Raw genomic sequence first — 15174 nt, 5'->3', positions numbered from 1 at the left:
CCAGTGCTTCAGTTACCTGCTGTTGCATGGTGATTTTGACACTATGTTCATTCTTGGTAGACAGAATGTAAAGCACCCTTTTTAGTACTATAGCTATTCCCTGTGCCTCTACATGTGAATCCTTTTTTAATGGTGCCTAATTGGCTGATTCCTCCTGTTACTTCCGTTTTGCTATTTTTATGCCTACTAATGACATTTGAATTTCTTTGATACAAACCTTTAAGTCAGAAGCAGGAATAGGCGATACAGTCCCTTCAGCTGCTCCGCCAGTGAAAAAAATCGTAACTGATCTGATTATAAGCACAATTGCACATTTCTGCCTGCTTTGGATGACCTTTCACCTGCTTGCTTAAGAAAAGACTATCCATGTCTGTCTTAAAAGGCATTCAAAGACTCTGTTTCCGTCACCTCTCTGAGGAAGAGAGTTTCAAAGATTCACTACCCTCTACAAGGGCAAAAAGTTATTCTAATCTATTTCAAATGGGCATCCACTTATTGTTAAATGGTGACCCCCCTCCCCCCCCACCCAGTTCTGGATTCTCCCACAAGAAGAAAAGTACTTTCCGCATCCAATCTGTCAAGACTCTTCAGGATCTTATGTTTCAATGAAGTCACCTCTTATTCTAAACTCATTTACAAGCCTCGCTTGTCCAGCCTGTCCTGAGAAGACAACTTGCCCATTTCTGATATTTGTCTAATAAACCTTCACTGAACTGCATCCAATGTACTTACATGCTTCATTAAATAAAAAGATCAGTACTGTGCACAGTACTCCAAATTGTTTTCACCCAGCTGCCCTGTATCACTCAATCATTGCTTCCTACTTTTATATTCAGTTCACTTCTTCTTAAGTGATAATGTTGCTTGTTTTCCTATAATGTTACCTGCCAGATGTTTCTGGTACTGTCTATTGGTGGTTCTTTCCTCACCCATTCGCCTCTGAATTTACATTATCCAGTCTGATTCTGTTTATTACCAATGTAACATCTGCCACATGCACCTTTTTCTGTTTATTCTAATCCGTATCCCTTTTATAATCTGGGGGGGTGGGCTCCATCTTTGTCCAATCTTTCCCCTTCATGAAAATTGAACTGTACCAGAACATATGAACACAAAAACTTAGAAACAAATAAACCCAATGGCCCTTCAAGCTTCCACTTTAAAGTCAACCCATTGTTTGTCAACAAATTTTCGAGCCAATCCTTGATACCAACTTACCCAGAGACCTGATCTCAGCCACTGAAATTGGCCCTTCCCAATTATTTTTTTAATGCTAGAATGTTCCTTGTCCTATTCTATACTTAGCTAAGCATTTTAATACTCATTATTGTCTTGGATATAGGCTTGCTCGCTGAGCTGGAAGGTTCATTTTGAGACATTTCGTCCTGTTTGTCCAATGTAGTGTTTGTTACAGTCCTTGCACAGTACTTTATAAATTACATTAGTTTTGCTTGTTGTCTGTATAAGGGCTTTCAAGTTCATTAGCTGCTGTTTTAGTGTGTTGGTGGGTTTGTGGGCTATAATGATGCCAAGGGGTCTGAGTAGTCTGGCAGTCATTTCCGAGATGTCTTTGACGTGAGGGAAAGTGGCTAGGGTTTCTGGATGTGTTTTGTCTGTTTGCTTGGGTTTGTTACTGAGAAACCTGCGGACTGTGTTCGTTGGGTACCCGGTCTTTTTAAATACACTGTTTGTTTGGGTCATTATTGCCTACTAAATGTTCTCCCACTGACACGATCCACTTGATTCACTTTGTTCTCAACCAAATTCAACAATGTCTACTTTCTTCACAGATAAGATATTCTTCCCCTCACTGTGTTGTACGTTAGTATTATTGCCCCATTATACGTTAGGGTAATTATAGTTCCTGTAATACCCATCATTTGTTCCTTAGTCATTTATTGGTCATTTATGGAATGCACTGAGTTGTGTAATAATATCTATTACTTCAAAGTGCTAATCAAATAGATTCTGTCCTTGACCCCATTATTACATTCTTGGCTCCATTGTCTCTATTATTGCCATACCAGCATATTCCATCATGCTTATTGTGTCTGTAGCTCTACCAAACCGATTTACCACACTGTGCAGTTCGCCAGCATGACCTCTGTCAGTCTCGGCAACTCTGACCCGCCTAATACTTTCCCATGTCTGAACCTAGTTGTTTGCCTCCTTGAATCAGCTGTAGATCATCTATTTAAATATAAGTATGATGTTCAATTGAAACCTGATACTTCCTAACAACAGTCTAGCTTTTATGGAACTGTGAGATTTGGATTTGAGGAGTTTTGAAATTCCAATTTGGAGGGTATAAACCTGTTGTCTTGGTTGTTAACTTGGTGGCAGCCTTATTCATTCCTTAGAAAAATGTTGTTTGCTGGTGTAGCATTGGAGACATTTCTATTTCACACACCTAAATATCGGGTAGTATAGTGGCCTAGTGGTTAACGCTACTGCCTCACAGCGCTAGGGACCCGGGTTTGATTCCAGCCTCGGGTGACTGTCTATGTGGAGTTTGCACATTCTCCCCGTGTCTGTGCGGGTTTCCTCACACAGTCACAAAGATGCAAATTGGTCATACTAAATTACCCATGGTGTTAGGTGCATTAGTCAGAGGGAAATGGGTCTGAGTGGGTTACTCTTGAAAAGGCTGGTGTGGACAGGTTGGGCCAAATGGCCTGTTTCCCACACTGTAGGAAATCTAATCTAATTTATAAAAAGATATTTACATATAAACCTATGTATTTGGTTATTATTAGAAGAGCATTACTGACAACTTGCTAGTGTTGTTTTCCTGTATATTACAAAACTAAAGCATGTACCATGGTAGTGAATAATAGATTGCAATCAAATTCATTGTGTCTTCTTGGAAGTCTCTATTAATAATGTGGTGAACTGTGTTTTCTGTGTAGTGATGTTGTTCTTGACCAATATTACGATCTCACCCAATTGAAGAAGAGTCAGCTTCGCGCCACTGACCAGCTGTAAGTTTCATTGATTTGTATAAAGTGCTGTTACACTGAATATAAATTATTTTTCTTTGAAACATGTGGAGGGGGTCTTACACTGAGTAATTAAATAACTTTCAATGTTTAGGTCAGCATGAAGCATTTTTAGGTGAGTTGCATTTAAGTTCATTGGAAAGACTTTTCTTTGCTGTGCTATAATGCAAGGCTGCAAAAGTATCATCTCCTTTATAGTGTGTCTGTTCCCAATTTCTGAAAAGCTAATCTTGTACCATCTTTACATTATTAATCAAGAGAAAATGTTCCATTCTGTTTTGTTTATTGGAAGTGCATATCAAGAATTGGGTCTGTGCACCTCAATTTTCTAGCCATAATAAATGGATACATGGGCTGGGTTATGAGTTTGAATTCCTGATAGATTGAGTGGGAAGTAATGTTTCTCGGAAATTGAAAGCTTATTGTGTAGGAAGTAGCATATTGCCCCGGGTAACAGGAAGCAGAGAATCAGCATAAAAGGACCTTTGCTGGTTGGCAAGATGTCACAAGTGGTGTGCCACAGTGATCAGTGCTGGAATCTCAACTAGTTACAATTTATATAATTGACTTTGTTGAAGGAACAGAAGGTATGGCTGCCAAATATGCTGGTGACACAAAGGAAGATAAGCAAGTAAGTTGTGAAGAGAACATAAGGAGTTACATGACATATATTTGGGGGTGGCACGGTGGCTAGCACTGCTGCCTCGCACTGCCAGGCACCCAGGTTTGATTCCAGCCTCTGCACATTCTCCCTGTGTCTGCGTGTATTTCCTCTGGGTGCCCTGGTTTCCTCCCACAATCCAAAGATGTGTAGGTCAGGTGAATTGGCCATTTTAAATTGCATGTAGTGTTCAGGGATTTGTAAGTTAGGTGCATTAGTCAGGAGTAAATATAGGATAGTAAGGTAGGGGAATGGGTTACTGTTCGGAAGGTTGGTGTGGACTTTTGGGCTGCAAGGCCTGTTTCCACACTGTAGGGATTCTATGATTCTATAGATGGGTGAGGTGAGTAGGCAAGGATCTGGAAAATCAAGTATAATGCGATAAAATGTGAAATGGTCCGTTTTGGCCTGAAGAATAAAAAACGTGTTATCTGAATGGTGAAGGATTGCAGATCTCTGAGTTGCAGAGGCATTTGGGTGTTCCAGTGCTTGAATTGCAAATTATTAATATGCAAGTACACCAAACCAGAAAAGCAAATGGAATGTTGTTGTTTAATATGAAAGCAATTGAATTCAAAAGGAGGGAGCTTATGCTTCAGTTATACAGGGCAATGGTGAGACAACATCTGGAGGACTGTGTGCAGTACTGGTCACCTTATTTAAGAGAGGATGTAAAGGTAAGGGTAATATGTGAAGTGTAATACCTGAAATGGGCAGGTTGTTTTCTGAGGAGTGTTTGCACAGCCAGTCTTGGATACACTGCAGTTTAGAAGAGAAAGAGGCAACTTGATTGTAACAAATAAGGCCTTGTGGTATCTTGACAGTGTGGGTGTGGAGGGGGTGGTTCTTCTTATGAAAGAAACTAGAATTGGGGTCACTGTTTAAAAGTAAGTGGTCACCATTTTAAAACAGATGAAACAATTTTTCTGTGAAGATTGTGAGGCTTTAGTATATTATCCTGAAAAGATGGTGAAAAGTTATCAGATAAAGGCAGGAATTGAATCAATTAAATGTCAGAGCAGGCCTGAGAGGCCAAATGACCTACTCCTGCTCCTTGTTTGTATGTTTTACATAACAAAATCTAATGATTCCAAACTTCTTTAGTGAGCCTATGACTTGGCAGCATTAAAAAAAAGGACATGTAATGTGTATCTTCACTGGTAGTAATTTTTTTTAATGGTTTTCATTTTAGATAAAGATGAAGGTAAAGATTATCCTAAATTCTGAGACTACTCAACTCCCAGCCTCAAGTTGTAGGGGCCAGGAGACCAGAGGAATCCCAAGAGAAATAGGATGAATGGTCAAATTATTCCACATTACAGTGGAAGACTAGGTGATACACTACAGTGCAAGTTGCTATCTGATCCTATGTCCCTGAGTTCTAGAAACCAAATCACAAATATTTAGGCATCTGATTCAAAGCCCCAGAATTCCCTACCAGCAACATTGGACCGTAGCAGTTCAAGAAACGTACTTCACCACTACTTTCTCAAGGGCAGCTGGTGATGCTCAATGAATGCTGGTCCAACAGTGATGTCGACTTGCTGCGAGCAAGTAAAAAACTCCATGGTTCAGTAAAATCATTGCTCTATCAAAATATGCTCCTTTAAACGTATTTTTGTATACCCTTAAAATAATAAATAAAGGTTTGGCTGTAATGTTTTGTAAATGACTGTGGAGTTCTTCCATTACCAGTCATTAGGAAGATTATTTTGGGAGCATGGAACACACAAAATGCTGATATATTGAGATCAACAAGTTCTTGTTTCCCGCACCAATTGGTGGGTTTACGGAAATCAACTACTTTATGATCATTCTCCATGACCCCCTCCAACACCCTGACCTGCAGAGCGAATACTCTATTCAATCTTCTTCATTAGTACTAATGAACAAACATGTGGAGCACTGACACGTTTTTTTTGTTAAACATAAATAATGTGCAGTATTCTACAGTATGACTGAACATTTACTTCTTAACTATCAAATGGCGGTCGCACAACTGTTAGATACATTGCTGTTTCTGTAAAATTAAAAATAATGATAAAAATGTCTTTAATTTTAAAATGAAATCACATTTGTAATTTTAAATAATCCATAAAATAGGTAGCATTTATCTGGCCATGAGTTGATCAGCCCAGTGGCAACTTATTGCGAATTTTGCTTTTTCTTGCCTTGGCACAAGATTCGATTAGATTACTTAGTGTGGAAACAGGCCCTTCGGCCCAACAAGTCCACACCGACCCGCCGAAGCGCAACCCACCCATACCCCTACATTTACCCCTTACCTAACACTACGGGCAATTTTAGCACAGCCAATTCACCTGACCCGCACATCTTTGGACTGTGGGAGGAAACCGCAGCACCCGGAGGAAACCCACGCAGACATGGGGAGAACGTGCAAACTCCACACAGTCAGTCACCTGAGGCAGGAATTGAACCCGGGTCTCTGGCGCTGTGAGGCAGCAGTGCTAACCACTGTGCCACCGTGCCGCCCACAAAGATGATGTGAGTCAAGTGGAAAGTTTTCATTTTATTCTTGGTAAATTTAGAGACTTGTCAGTAATCATGGCAGAGAGGTCAGAACTGATTTTTGCATCCATTAAAACATTTAAAGTAGAAATACTAGCTCTCAACATCCTGACATGATATGGTTACACTGATCCATGCACTTACACTGAACATACATGCTTTTCTTGCAGACCCGAGATCTAAAGTTGCGTTTCTGTATGTTTTGTTTCAGAATTCCATCTTCTGCAGAGCTTGCGCTACAGTAAGTAAACTGAGCTGGCCCAAGTTTGATCTAGCTGATGGCCATTTCCATGTATTATTTAAATTTAATTTTAAGAACTGCTTATGTGTATACTTTATATTTAATCATACAGTGACTGTTTATCATGTATAAAAAATGTTTGAGTCATTTAAGCAATGTAAGTAACACCGCAGGTTAGAAATTTAATGTGAGGAAATTGATCACATAGTTTGAATGAAGCAACTTAAACATGAGAAGTTAAAAAGCATACCGATTGTATGCTTCAGCAGAATCAAAAAATGATAGAAGGCAGAAGGTGATCATTCACCTTTTCATACATGTGCCAATTCTTTGAGAGGGTTAAACTCCATTCTTTCCATACAACTCAACAAATTTTAAATCTTCAAGTGTTTATTCAATTTCAATTTTAATTATTTAATTAAACTTAATATTTGAATCTACTTTTTTTTAAGACCGTGTATTCCATACCATGTCAATTCTTTGTGTAAAATTCATTTTCCACATGTGATCGCTGTTTATAATTTTACACATATTTTCCAAATCTCCTTTTAATCTTTTCTGTTCTCAGACAACCTCAGTTTCATTAATTGCTCTGGGTAAATGAAATCTTTAATCTCCTTATCTCCATACCACTTGAATAAAGCCTCTGTTTCCTCCTTGCTGTTCTCTGCCCAAAGAGACAGATCTGGCCTGCAGTGTGGCATTCTGCTAGGGCAAGGAGGCAGACCCTGGTATTGACCTGAGGTGAAGCAATGCAATTGGCACCAATCTGATCCTTACTGGCCAACCAACTCAACCAGACCCTGAGGCGTCCAAACTGCTGTGACATTTGTCCATGCATGTTATAGCCTAGTGCTATAGATAGTGATGATAGAGGCTCCAAATTTATTTCCATTCTACAGCTGGTCAGGAATCTCTCCTAGTCATACCACTGGCCTGTGTTGGAAGGATTAAATGTTGATACTTAATCTGGTTTACCATGTTATGAGACCACCAAACTTCTGACTCAGATGCAAGGACATTATCTTGTACATAAAGCCTCCAGTAAAATTTCTGTGCACCCTCTCTGATGACTTGACACCATCACTGGCCAGTCATCAACCTGAAGTCTAGCCAGTATTGTCTAAACTTTTGGTGTAAACTCCTTGCTTCTGTTTCCATTCCTCTATTATTAAAGCCAAGCCTCCTGAATTATGTTTTAATAATTTTCTGAAATTGTCCTGCCACGTGCAAAGACTTATGTATCCACGTCCCAAAAGAGTCTTTGGATCTACACCTATTTTTGATATTAAACCATATAGTTTCTATTTTCCATCATCTTTATTTCTACCAAAGTTCATCATTTCACACATCTGTGCATTAAATTGTATCTGTATGTCTCTGCTCATTTCATCAGTCCATGTGCTCATGAACAGTTTACAACATTTCCAGGTTTTCTATGATCTCAGTGCCCTATAAACTCAGTTTTATATCATCAATACCCATCCAGAGGAGAAATGCCCCTCATGCTGACCCACAGAAAATATAGGTCTGAAAGACATCCTTACACAACTATTCTCACTTCCTGTCCAGGAGCTAATTTTGTATCCATACAGCTACCATCCTTTGATTTCCCCTGAGTTTTGATATTGCTAATGGTATTCAGATTCCTTTTGAAAATCCACGTGTTCAACATCACATCGTCAACTATTTCTATTATGTTATGAAGACCTCAATCAAGTTACTCAGACACAGTTTGCCTTTTTGCATGTACAAATGAAGAGTCACCGGACTTGAAACGTTAACTTTGCTTTCTTCCCACAGATGCTACCAGACCTGCTAGGTTTCTCCAGCAACTTCTGTTTTTCTTTATGATCTCCAGCATCCACAGTTATTTGTTCTGATTTAATATGTTATACAATTTGCCTTGGCCAGTCTTTGTTCGAGTTACTTTTTTCATTTGCAAATCATCCTGTCTATCCTTCCTTCTGCAAACAAACAAAATTGTATCCAATCCAGATCAGATAGTGCTCCTACTTTGAATGTGATCATCTTTTTATGCACCAGTTCAGTTTTATCCAATTGCCCTGTGACCACCTTTACTGTGATATTGAAAGCATCCTTTTCTTTTGCTCAAAGCTGTGTTCAAAATTTTAATTTTGCATATCCAACATGCTCTCTAGCTCCAGAAGAACTCCTTTCTGGCCCTGATTCTGCTCTACTCTTATTTTGCTTTCATCTCTCTGAAAGAGTATTATGTTCCCTTTCCTGTGAGTATCAATGATTTTCAGGTTCTCTTTATTAATTTTCATTTTTGTACTCAGTTTGGTTCTCAATTGCATTATGAATTACAATTAGCACTTATCATCAGTCTCCTTTCACTATTTCATTTTAATCTTTTAATCTTTCACTTTCAGGGAGTACTAGATATGTATGCTTTTCTGGTTCTCCATTGTGGGATTGTTTTTAGTCTGTTCTATTACACAACCTGCTCTGTCCCAGGTTAAATGAGCATGCCAGCTCACTATGCAGTATGAGCTACTGCTTTCAACGAAAGTTACTCCCACCATCCTTTTTAAGTGTGGAGAACTCCTTTTTCTAATGTGGTGGAGGAAAACCACTTCTTGGTCTAAGTCTCTTATAGCTGGTTGTTTATTGCATGGTGGCGATGTTACAGGTTACATTGATTTGATGGGCATTGTCACAGAGGAGGACTAGCCATTATGTCTGACTCCCTCAAAAACTCAGGTCCTAATAAGAATGCACAAGTCCATGTGACATCACCACAGTAAGTGGTTGTTATGATATTCCTCTGTATTAACCCTTTCAGACCCATATATAAACTGACTCAAATCTATTTACCACTTTTTGTTCTGTGTTCTGTTATAACATTACTTAAAAATGTATCAGATAGTGAATTTTAATATAAATGCACTAAATGTGATAGTGGGCACTTTAAAGGAGACTAACCTATCATGTCCACTAATGAGAGAGGCCCCAAGTTGAAGCAATAATTAGGCAGGAAGTGCTAACTGCCAGGCTTCCAGCTTATCAGGTCCCCCACTCAGTGAAGTCCCACCCTGCCTTACTTGCCCAGTCAGTCAGTCATCATCTTGCAGTAATAAAGCACCCCATGCCTATCCAAACTAATGATGCTGGCTTCAACAAGCTGTTCAAATGGCCTTGCATAATTCAGTGCTTGTCAGCACAGTTTTCACCTTCTCCACAATGTGACATTCTTGCATCCATCGCAAATTTTTCTGCCTTCCTTCAATAAGTTCATGGACAGTGTATCGTTCAGCTGAAGTTTGGAACAAACTTGCAATAGAATCTACTCCTACAAACTTAATACAAACTTTCACGTTTTGTCATAAGTATGGAAAATCTAGCCAGTGTTTTGGCTCTAGAATTTGCCAGCATCTTTCGGCAAATAATTTTTTGTGATAAATCATGCATGTCAAATTTGTTCAGTGCAGTTTTCCAATCTTTGAATAGGATCCAACTGTTTTAGTTACCATGTTGACTTGGTATTAATGGATATAGAATCCTTGTGAGCCGCCCAGGTTTGGCATCATCATGATAGGTGAGTTTCAATTCCTGTGGCTCATTTAAGTAATGGCATTATCCATGATGAACTGAACCTCCTCTCTCATTTGAGCTAATCTCCCAAACAGTCAAAACAATTTCTCCAGCCCTGTTCCCACAAATTGATTCATATTTCTGCAACACACTTTGTAAGTCAATGCAATACTATTCTGGTCAATAAAATGTGATGCTTTCTAATCTTTTAAGTACCTCCATGTTTTCCAATCTGATTGTCAGGGCGTTAAGCTTCTAGCTTTCAAATCATTTTTATCCCAATTGATCTCATACTTCTATTTCATTCCCCATTTCTTTCAACATTGAAAGAACACTTTTCTCCTTAGTATCATCCACGTCATAATATCTTTTTAACATGCTAACATAACATACATGCTGATTCCTTCTCCTATCTACTTAAATCACATAATTGAGTTTCCTGTTGATTGGATAATATTCAGTGAATCTTGTATTTAATGGTTCCCCAGAGACAGCTAATACTGTGACATCAGCAAAAATAACTTAAACTTCGGCCATTTTATTTGCTTTAGTTTTCATTATTTTTGAGCATCTTTCAATACTTTTAGCCAACTCATATACCCCTGATCAATTTCTTTCTGAAATTGAAGCCATAGTTTGGAAAAATTGTTTCTGAGCTTCCGAGTTTATGAATTTTTCTTTAATTTCTGAATTTATGAATTTTTCTTTAATTGTTTGAAGTAATTCTCTCACCTCATACCCACTAGTTTTAAAGGACTAAAACTTGTGGACTCATTATGAGCTTACCTAGTGACAGATAGTAACAAAGGAATACCTTTATTCTAGTCATTAGGGAATTCCTTGCAATTAACTCTGAATGTGGTCTTCAACATTTGTTGGCATCTTTCCAATGCACCTTGAGATTGGAGGTGATCAGCAGATGATGTAAATTGTTTTATTTCCAAATTGTCACCATTTCTTTGCATATTTGCAATTAAAAGTTGAACCTGGTTAGATTTCTTTGAGTAATCTGTATCTTCTCAAAATAAAATGAAGTAGACCTTGCTTCTGTGTGCAGCATAAAGTAACATGTGAAGAATGACATTTTCTGCAAATCACATCGATGATGTGGTAGTTTAGGTACATTGTGTAAAACATTAAATAATGGAATTGCTTTAAAGTGGTTCTGTAATGTCTGTGAGCAAGACTTGACAATAATAAATGCCTCTGGATGCAATGAAATCCATTCTTTCGGAAAGGATCAGTCGCAGTTCAGAAATAGAATGGAACATTTTAGTAGCTAAGAGTGAACTGACTTTTTTCACCTGTGGAATACAGTGCAATTCTAGAAAAATTACTAAGTTTATTAAAGTAAATAACATAACAGAAAATAGTAAAAGTACACAAGACATTGGTCAGAGGCTGGCAGAGAAAAAGGGATCTTAAATCTTCAGGTGGGAACTTAAGCAAACTGCAGGATCCTCTTAATCCTCCAGAAGTTAACCAAACTTAAGCATTTGCAATACTTTTACATTTGTTTAGACTTCCTGTATTTTATTTTCGTTAATTTCTTCATAGGATGTGTTGTATCTTTATGTTTTAGTCAGAAGCAGATACGAGCGCCATTTCCAACTGAACACCCATACTTTTCCCACATTTCCAAGTTTGCAGTATTCCCGGACTTCATCTCAGCAAGCGATCCACATACTGGGGCACGAGCTGGACAGCTGCTGCCCATTAATCCTGATATGCCTGCAAAAAGTTATGATGTGATTGTGGCTAAGAAAATTAAAGGTAACATATATACTCATGACAATAGTTCAGGAAATAATACTAAAATAAATTACACTTTAATTATCTTAAAATTGTCTAGTTGTATCGACCACAGAAATTGTTTTAAGTTATCCTAGTGCACTTCCACCTTTGAAAGGCCACTGCAATAGCTTCAGAACACCAATTATAAGAATTGTTCAACAACATTGATATTTCTTTAAGGCAATGTTCCCTTTCTCCACCATGTAAGAGGCTTTGTCTATTATTATCCCCATTACCAGACAATGCTCCTCATACTGACTGTACTTTCAAGAATGATCAAAGTTATCCATTCTGATAGTTTTTAAAAACTATTTTCCATGGAAAATAGTGGTCTAGAATCAAAACTTAAACACTGAAAACAATATCAGCAAATATTTTCATTAATTCCTGATATAACGTCTTCTGAAAGTCTGAAAGGTCAATGACTAATACAAGAAATTGTTCCTAAAGGTAGTCTCACTGAAACAAAAATTACTGTTTGAGAGAGAATTATGCTTAAGGATTTAAATCTCAAACTTGCCGTAAGTAGAAGACATTTGATGTGGGGCAAATTTGTTTTATTTTTCATGTGAAGTAGTTAGGCCACTTTTGGAATATTGTGTGGAAATCTTGTCTCCTTCCTATCAGAAGGATGTTGTGAAACTTGAAAGGGTTCAGAAAAGATTTACAAGGGTTGGAGGATTTGAGCTCCAGGTTGAGGTCGAACAGGCTGGGGCTGTTTTCCCTGGAGTGTTGGAGGCAGAGGTTTATGAAATCATGAGGGGCATGGATAGGCTAAATTGACAAAGTCTTTTCCCTGGGGTGGAGGAGTCCAGAACCCCTCCATAGGTTTAGGGTGAGAGGCGAAAGATATAAAAGAGACCTAAAGGGCAACTTTTTCACGCAGAGGGTGGTGCGTGTATGGAATGAGCTGCCAGAGGAAGTGGTGGAGGCTGGTACAATTGCAACATTTAAAAGGCATCTGGATAGGTATATGAATATGAAGGGTTTGGAGGGTTATAGGCTGGGTGCTGGCAAATAGGACTAGATTGGATTGGGATATCGGGCTGGCATGGACTACTTGGACTGAAGGGTCTATTTCCATGCTGTACATCTCTATAACTGTAACTCCATGACTCGGTTTTGTTTTTATTTTTTTAAATACATGAAACATTTTAAATAATCCTGATTATTGGAAAATCCACATTAAACATGAGGACATTTTTATGGACCGGTATTCAACATTAGCACTCAATTGAAGATCTAACCTTAAGAGCTTCCTGTAGCATTGCTCTGTCATACTTGACTATAAATATTTGGTCATCCTAGAAACATATGAGGCAAAACAATTGAAATTCCTTTAAATATGTTTCAGGAAACTAGGAAGGAAATGCTGCAAGCTTCTGAAAAAAAACAATAGAATTTCAAAGTCATTCTTGATGTAGTTAATTGAAGGAGAGGTAACGTCTAACGTTATAGATCATCAAAATGTATAGTAGCTTTCATTGCAATTCACACATCGCAACAATTTTATTTATTGGTTACTTCAGCTTACCTCAGTGTTACATGGAAGCTGTCCCACTCTAAAGACTAGGAACAACATGTTGATGGGCCATCTTGCACTGTCTGTCAACAACACATTCCTTAATACCTATTTGGGTTTTTCCTGATTGATTCCATCTTTTTCAGTGACAGTTTATATAGGATGTACTTGATGTGCTGTGCGTGGTTCTATTCACCAAATTTCGGAAAGATGACAGAATAATCACAGAATGTGCAAGGAGAGACACAGGAAGGGCTTGACTGGTTATAATCATCACTAAAGATTGAACAGCCAAGAGATGTTTCTCTAGAAAAATGAAGGCTGATGGGTTACCTGATTCAGGCATAAATTATGAGGCAATTTGGGAGGAAAAATGGGATAATTTTCTCATTTTTTGCTGATGGGCTCGGAATTGGGTGGGCTTTCTGTATAGTGGGAGAAGGCCTCAGGGGGGGCAGCCCAACAGCTTACTCCTGCTAGGCCATACTGCTAATGACTGGAAAGGTAGCAGCTTGGCTCTATTCTACCTGACCAGTGGATTCACTTTGGTGCCAGTTAAGGACCACTTCTCAATTGCTCACATTGGCACGGCCCATTGCAGCCTTGAAAGAGTTTAGTTAAGCCCTTGTGACCTCCCAGAGAATTCTGCAGGAGGTGCCCTCCTTGGTGGTTGCCTCTTGCCACTTCTGACCCTTCTATGGCGCTTGTGCTCCTGAGCCATCACATTCCCGAGTGCCCAACCACTCCCCAGGGCTGGGCTTCATGACTCTGCAACACTAACCTGTCTCGAAGGGCACTCTGCCTTTGGTACATCATCTTACTCATGATGCAGACAGAGCCGGCCAAAGCAAGGTGGACTCCCACTTCCAGCCCTGGAAGTAGCATTTAACAGTCATCACTAAAATGAGACCAAATATTTCCACTTGTAGATGAGTTTGAAACGGGAGTTCTTAAACATAAGGTAGTCACTGTTAATCCGGCGAGAAATTCTGGAGAAGCTTCATCATCTAGTGATTTATTTAGAATATAGGTTTGCTACCAAATGGAGTTGAAGTAAATAGCATACACACGTGGTGGGGAAAATAAGATCATTACATGAAGGAGAAAGAAATGAAGGATACACTGGTGGGAAGACTGGGAAGAAATTTGTATGGAGCATAAACGCTGGAACAAAGCTGCTGACTGAAACCTACGGAGGATTTTGGTACTATGCACCAACCTGGAGTGCAAACGTCTTCATTCCAATGGACTAAGATAAAATCAACAGGTTTTCGCCAATTACCCCTGTAGGATAGTATAATGATCATGGGGAAATCTCTGCAGTGGAAATACTGAAGCCCTTGGAGTTTCATTAACCTGAAGATACCAGGCTTTTGGACTTATTGCTTTGGATGTAGGGGTGATAAGAATAGGAATAATATGGACCTTGAAGGATCGTGTACCATTTTATTCCCAAATGAGAGCAGAGGAGCGCTTTTTTTTTTGCAGATAATGGGCTAGAATGCTTTCTGTAAACATTTGGATGACTTAGGATAAATTTACGATTTAATTTGAAGATTCCAGAAGCTGATTTCGGATGTTGGTGTTTTCTATGTTAATTTGTCTGGCCCTATGCTTGTGCTGTTGCTCCTTGGCTGAAATGGTAGCAGAGCCTTAAGTTTTGCTTTGTGGTCTGAATCGTAGTGATGGATTTGCTACATACTAGCTTGCTGGCCTCATCGTTGCTGTGGGGTGACAGGGTGGCAAACTTTGACAGTGTGTGGCAGTGCTCACAGATGCCTTAGAATCAAAATGTCTTGGGCAAACGGACTCCTAATGTAGCAGAACGTCAGCCATGGATCATGCAATGGCTTGGGAGTTGACTGAAGGT

General features: G+C 38.9%; 1 protein-coding gene across 1 annotated transcript in view; it reads left to right on the top strand.

Annotated features, from left to right (window-relative positions):
* The window catches only part of LOC132815925 (sperm-associated microtubule inner protein 4), a 54796-nt gene that overhangs the window by 18256 nt on the left and 21366 nt on the right, over window positions 1-15174 (top strand). Inside the window, exons 2-3 of the mRNA XM_060825299.1 lie at window positions 2910-2981; window positions 11571-11761. Of these exons, the coding sequence (XP_060681282.1) occupies window positions 2910-2981; window positions 11571-11761 (263 nt within the window). The remainder of the gene's footprint in view (window positions 1-2909; window positions 2982-11570; window positions 11762-15174) is intronic.

The sequence above is a fragment of the Hemiscyllium ocellatum genome, chromosome 5, assembly GCF_020745735.1.
Source record: "Hemiscyllium ocellatum isolate sHemOce1 chromosome 5, sHemOce1.pat.X.cur, whole genome shotgun sequence".
NCBI classification, from domain to species: domain Eukaryota; kingdom Metazoa; phylum Chordata; class Chondrichthyes; order Orectolobiformes; family Hemiscylliidae; genus Hemiscyllium; species Hemiscyllium ocellatum.
The sequence above is the reverse complement of the archived record's forward strand: the minus strand, read 5'-3'. Positions and strand labels throughout refer to the sequence as shown.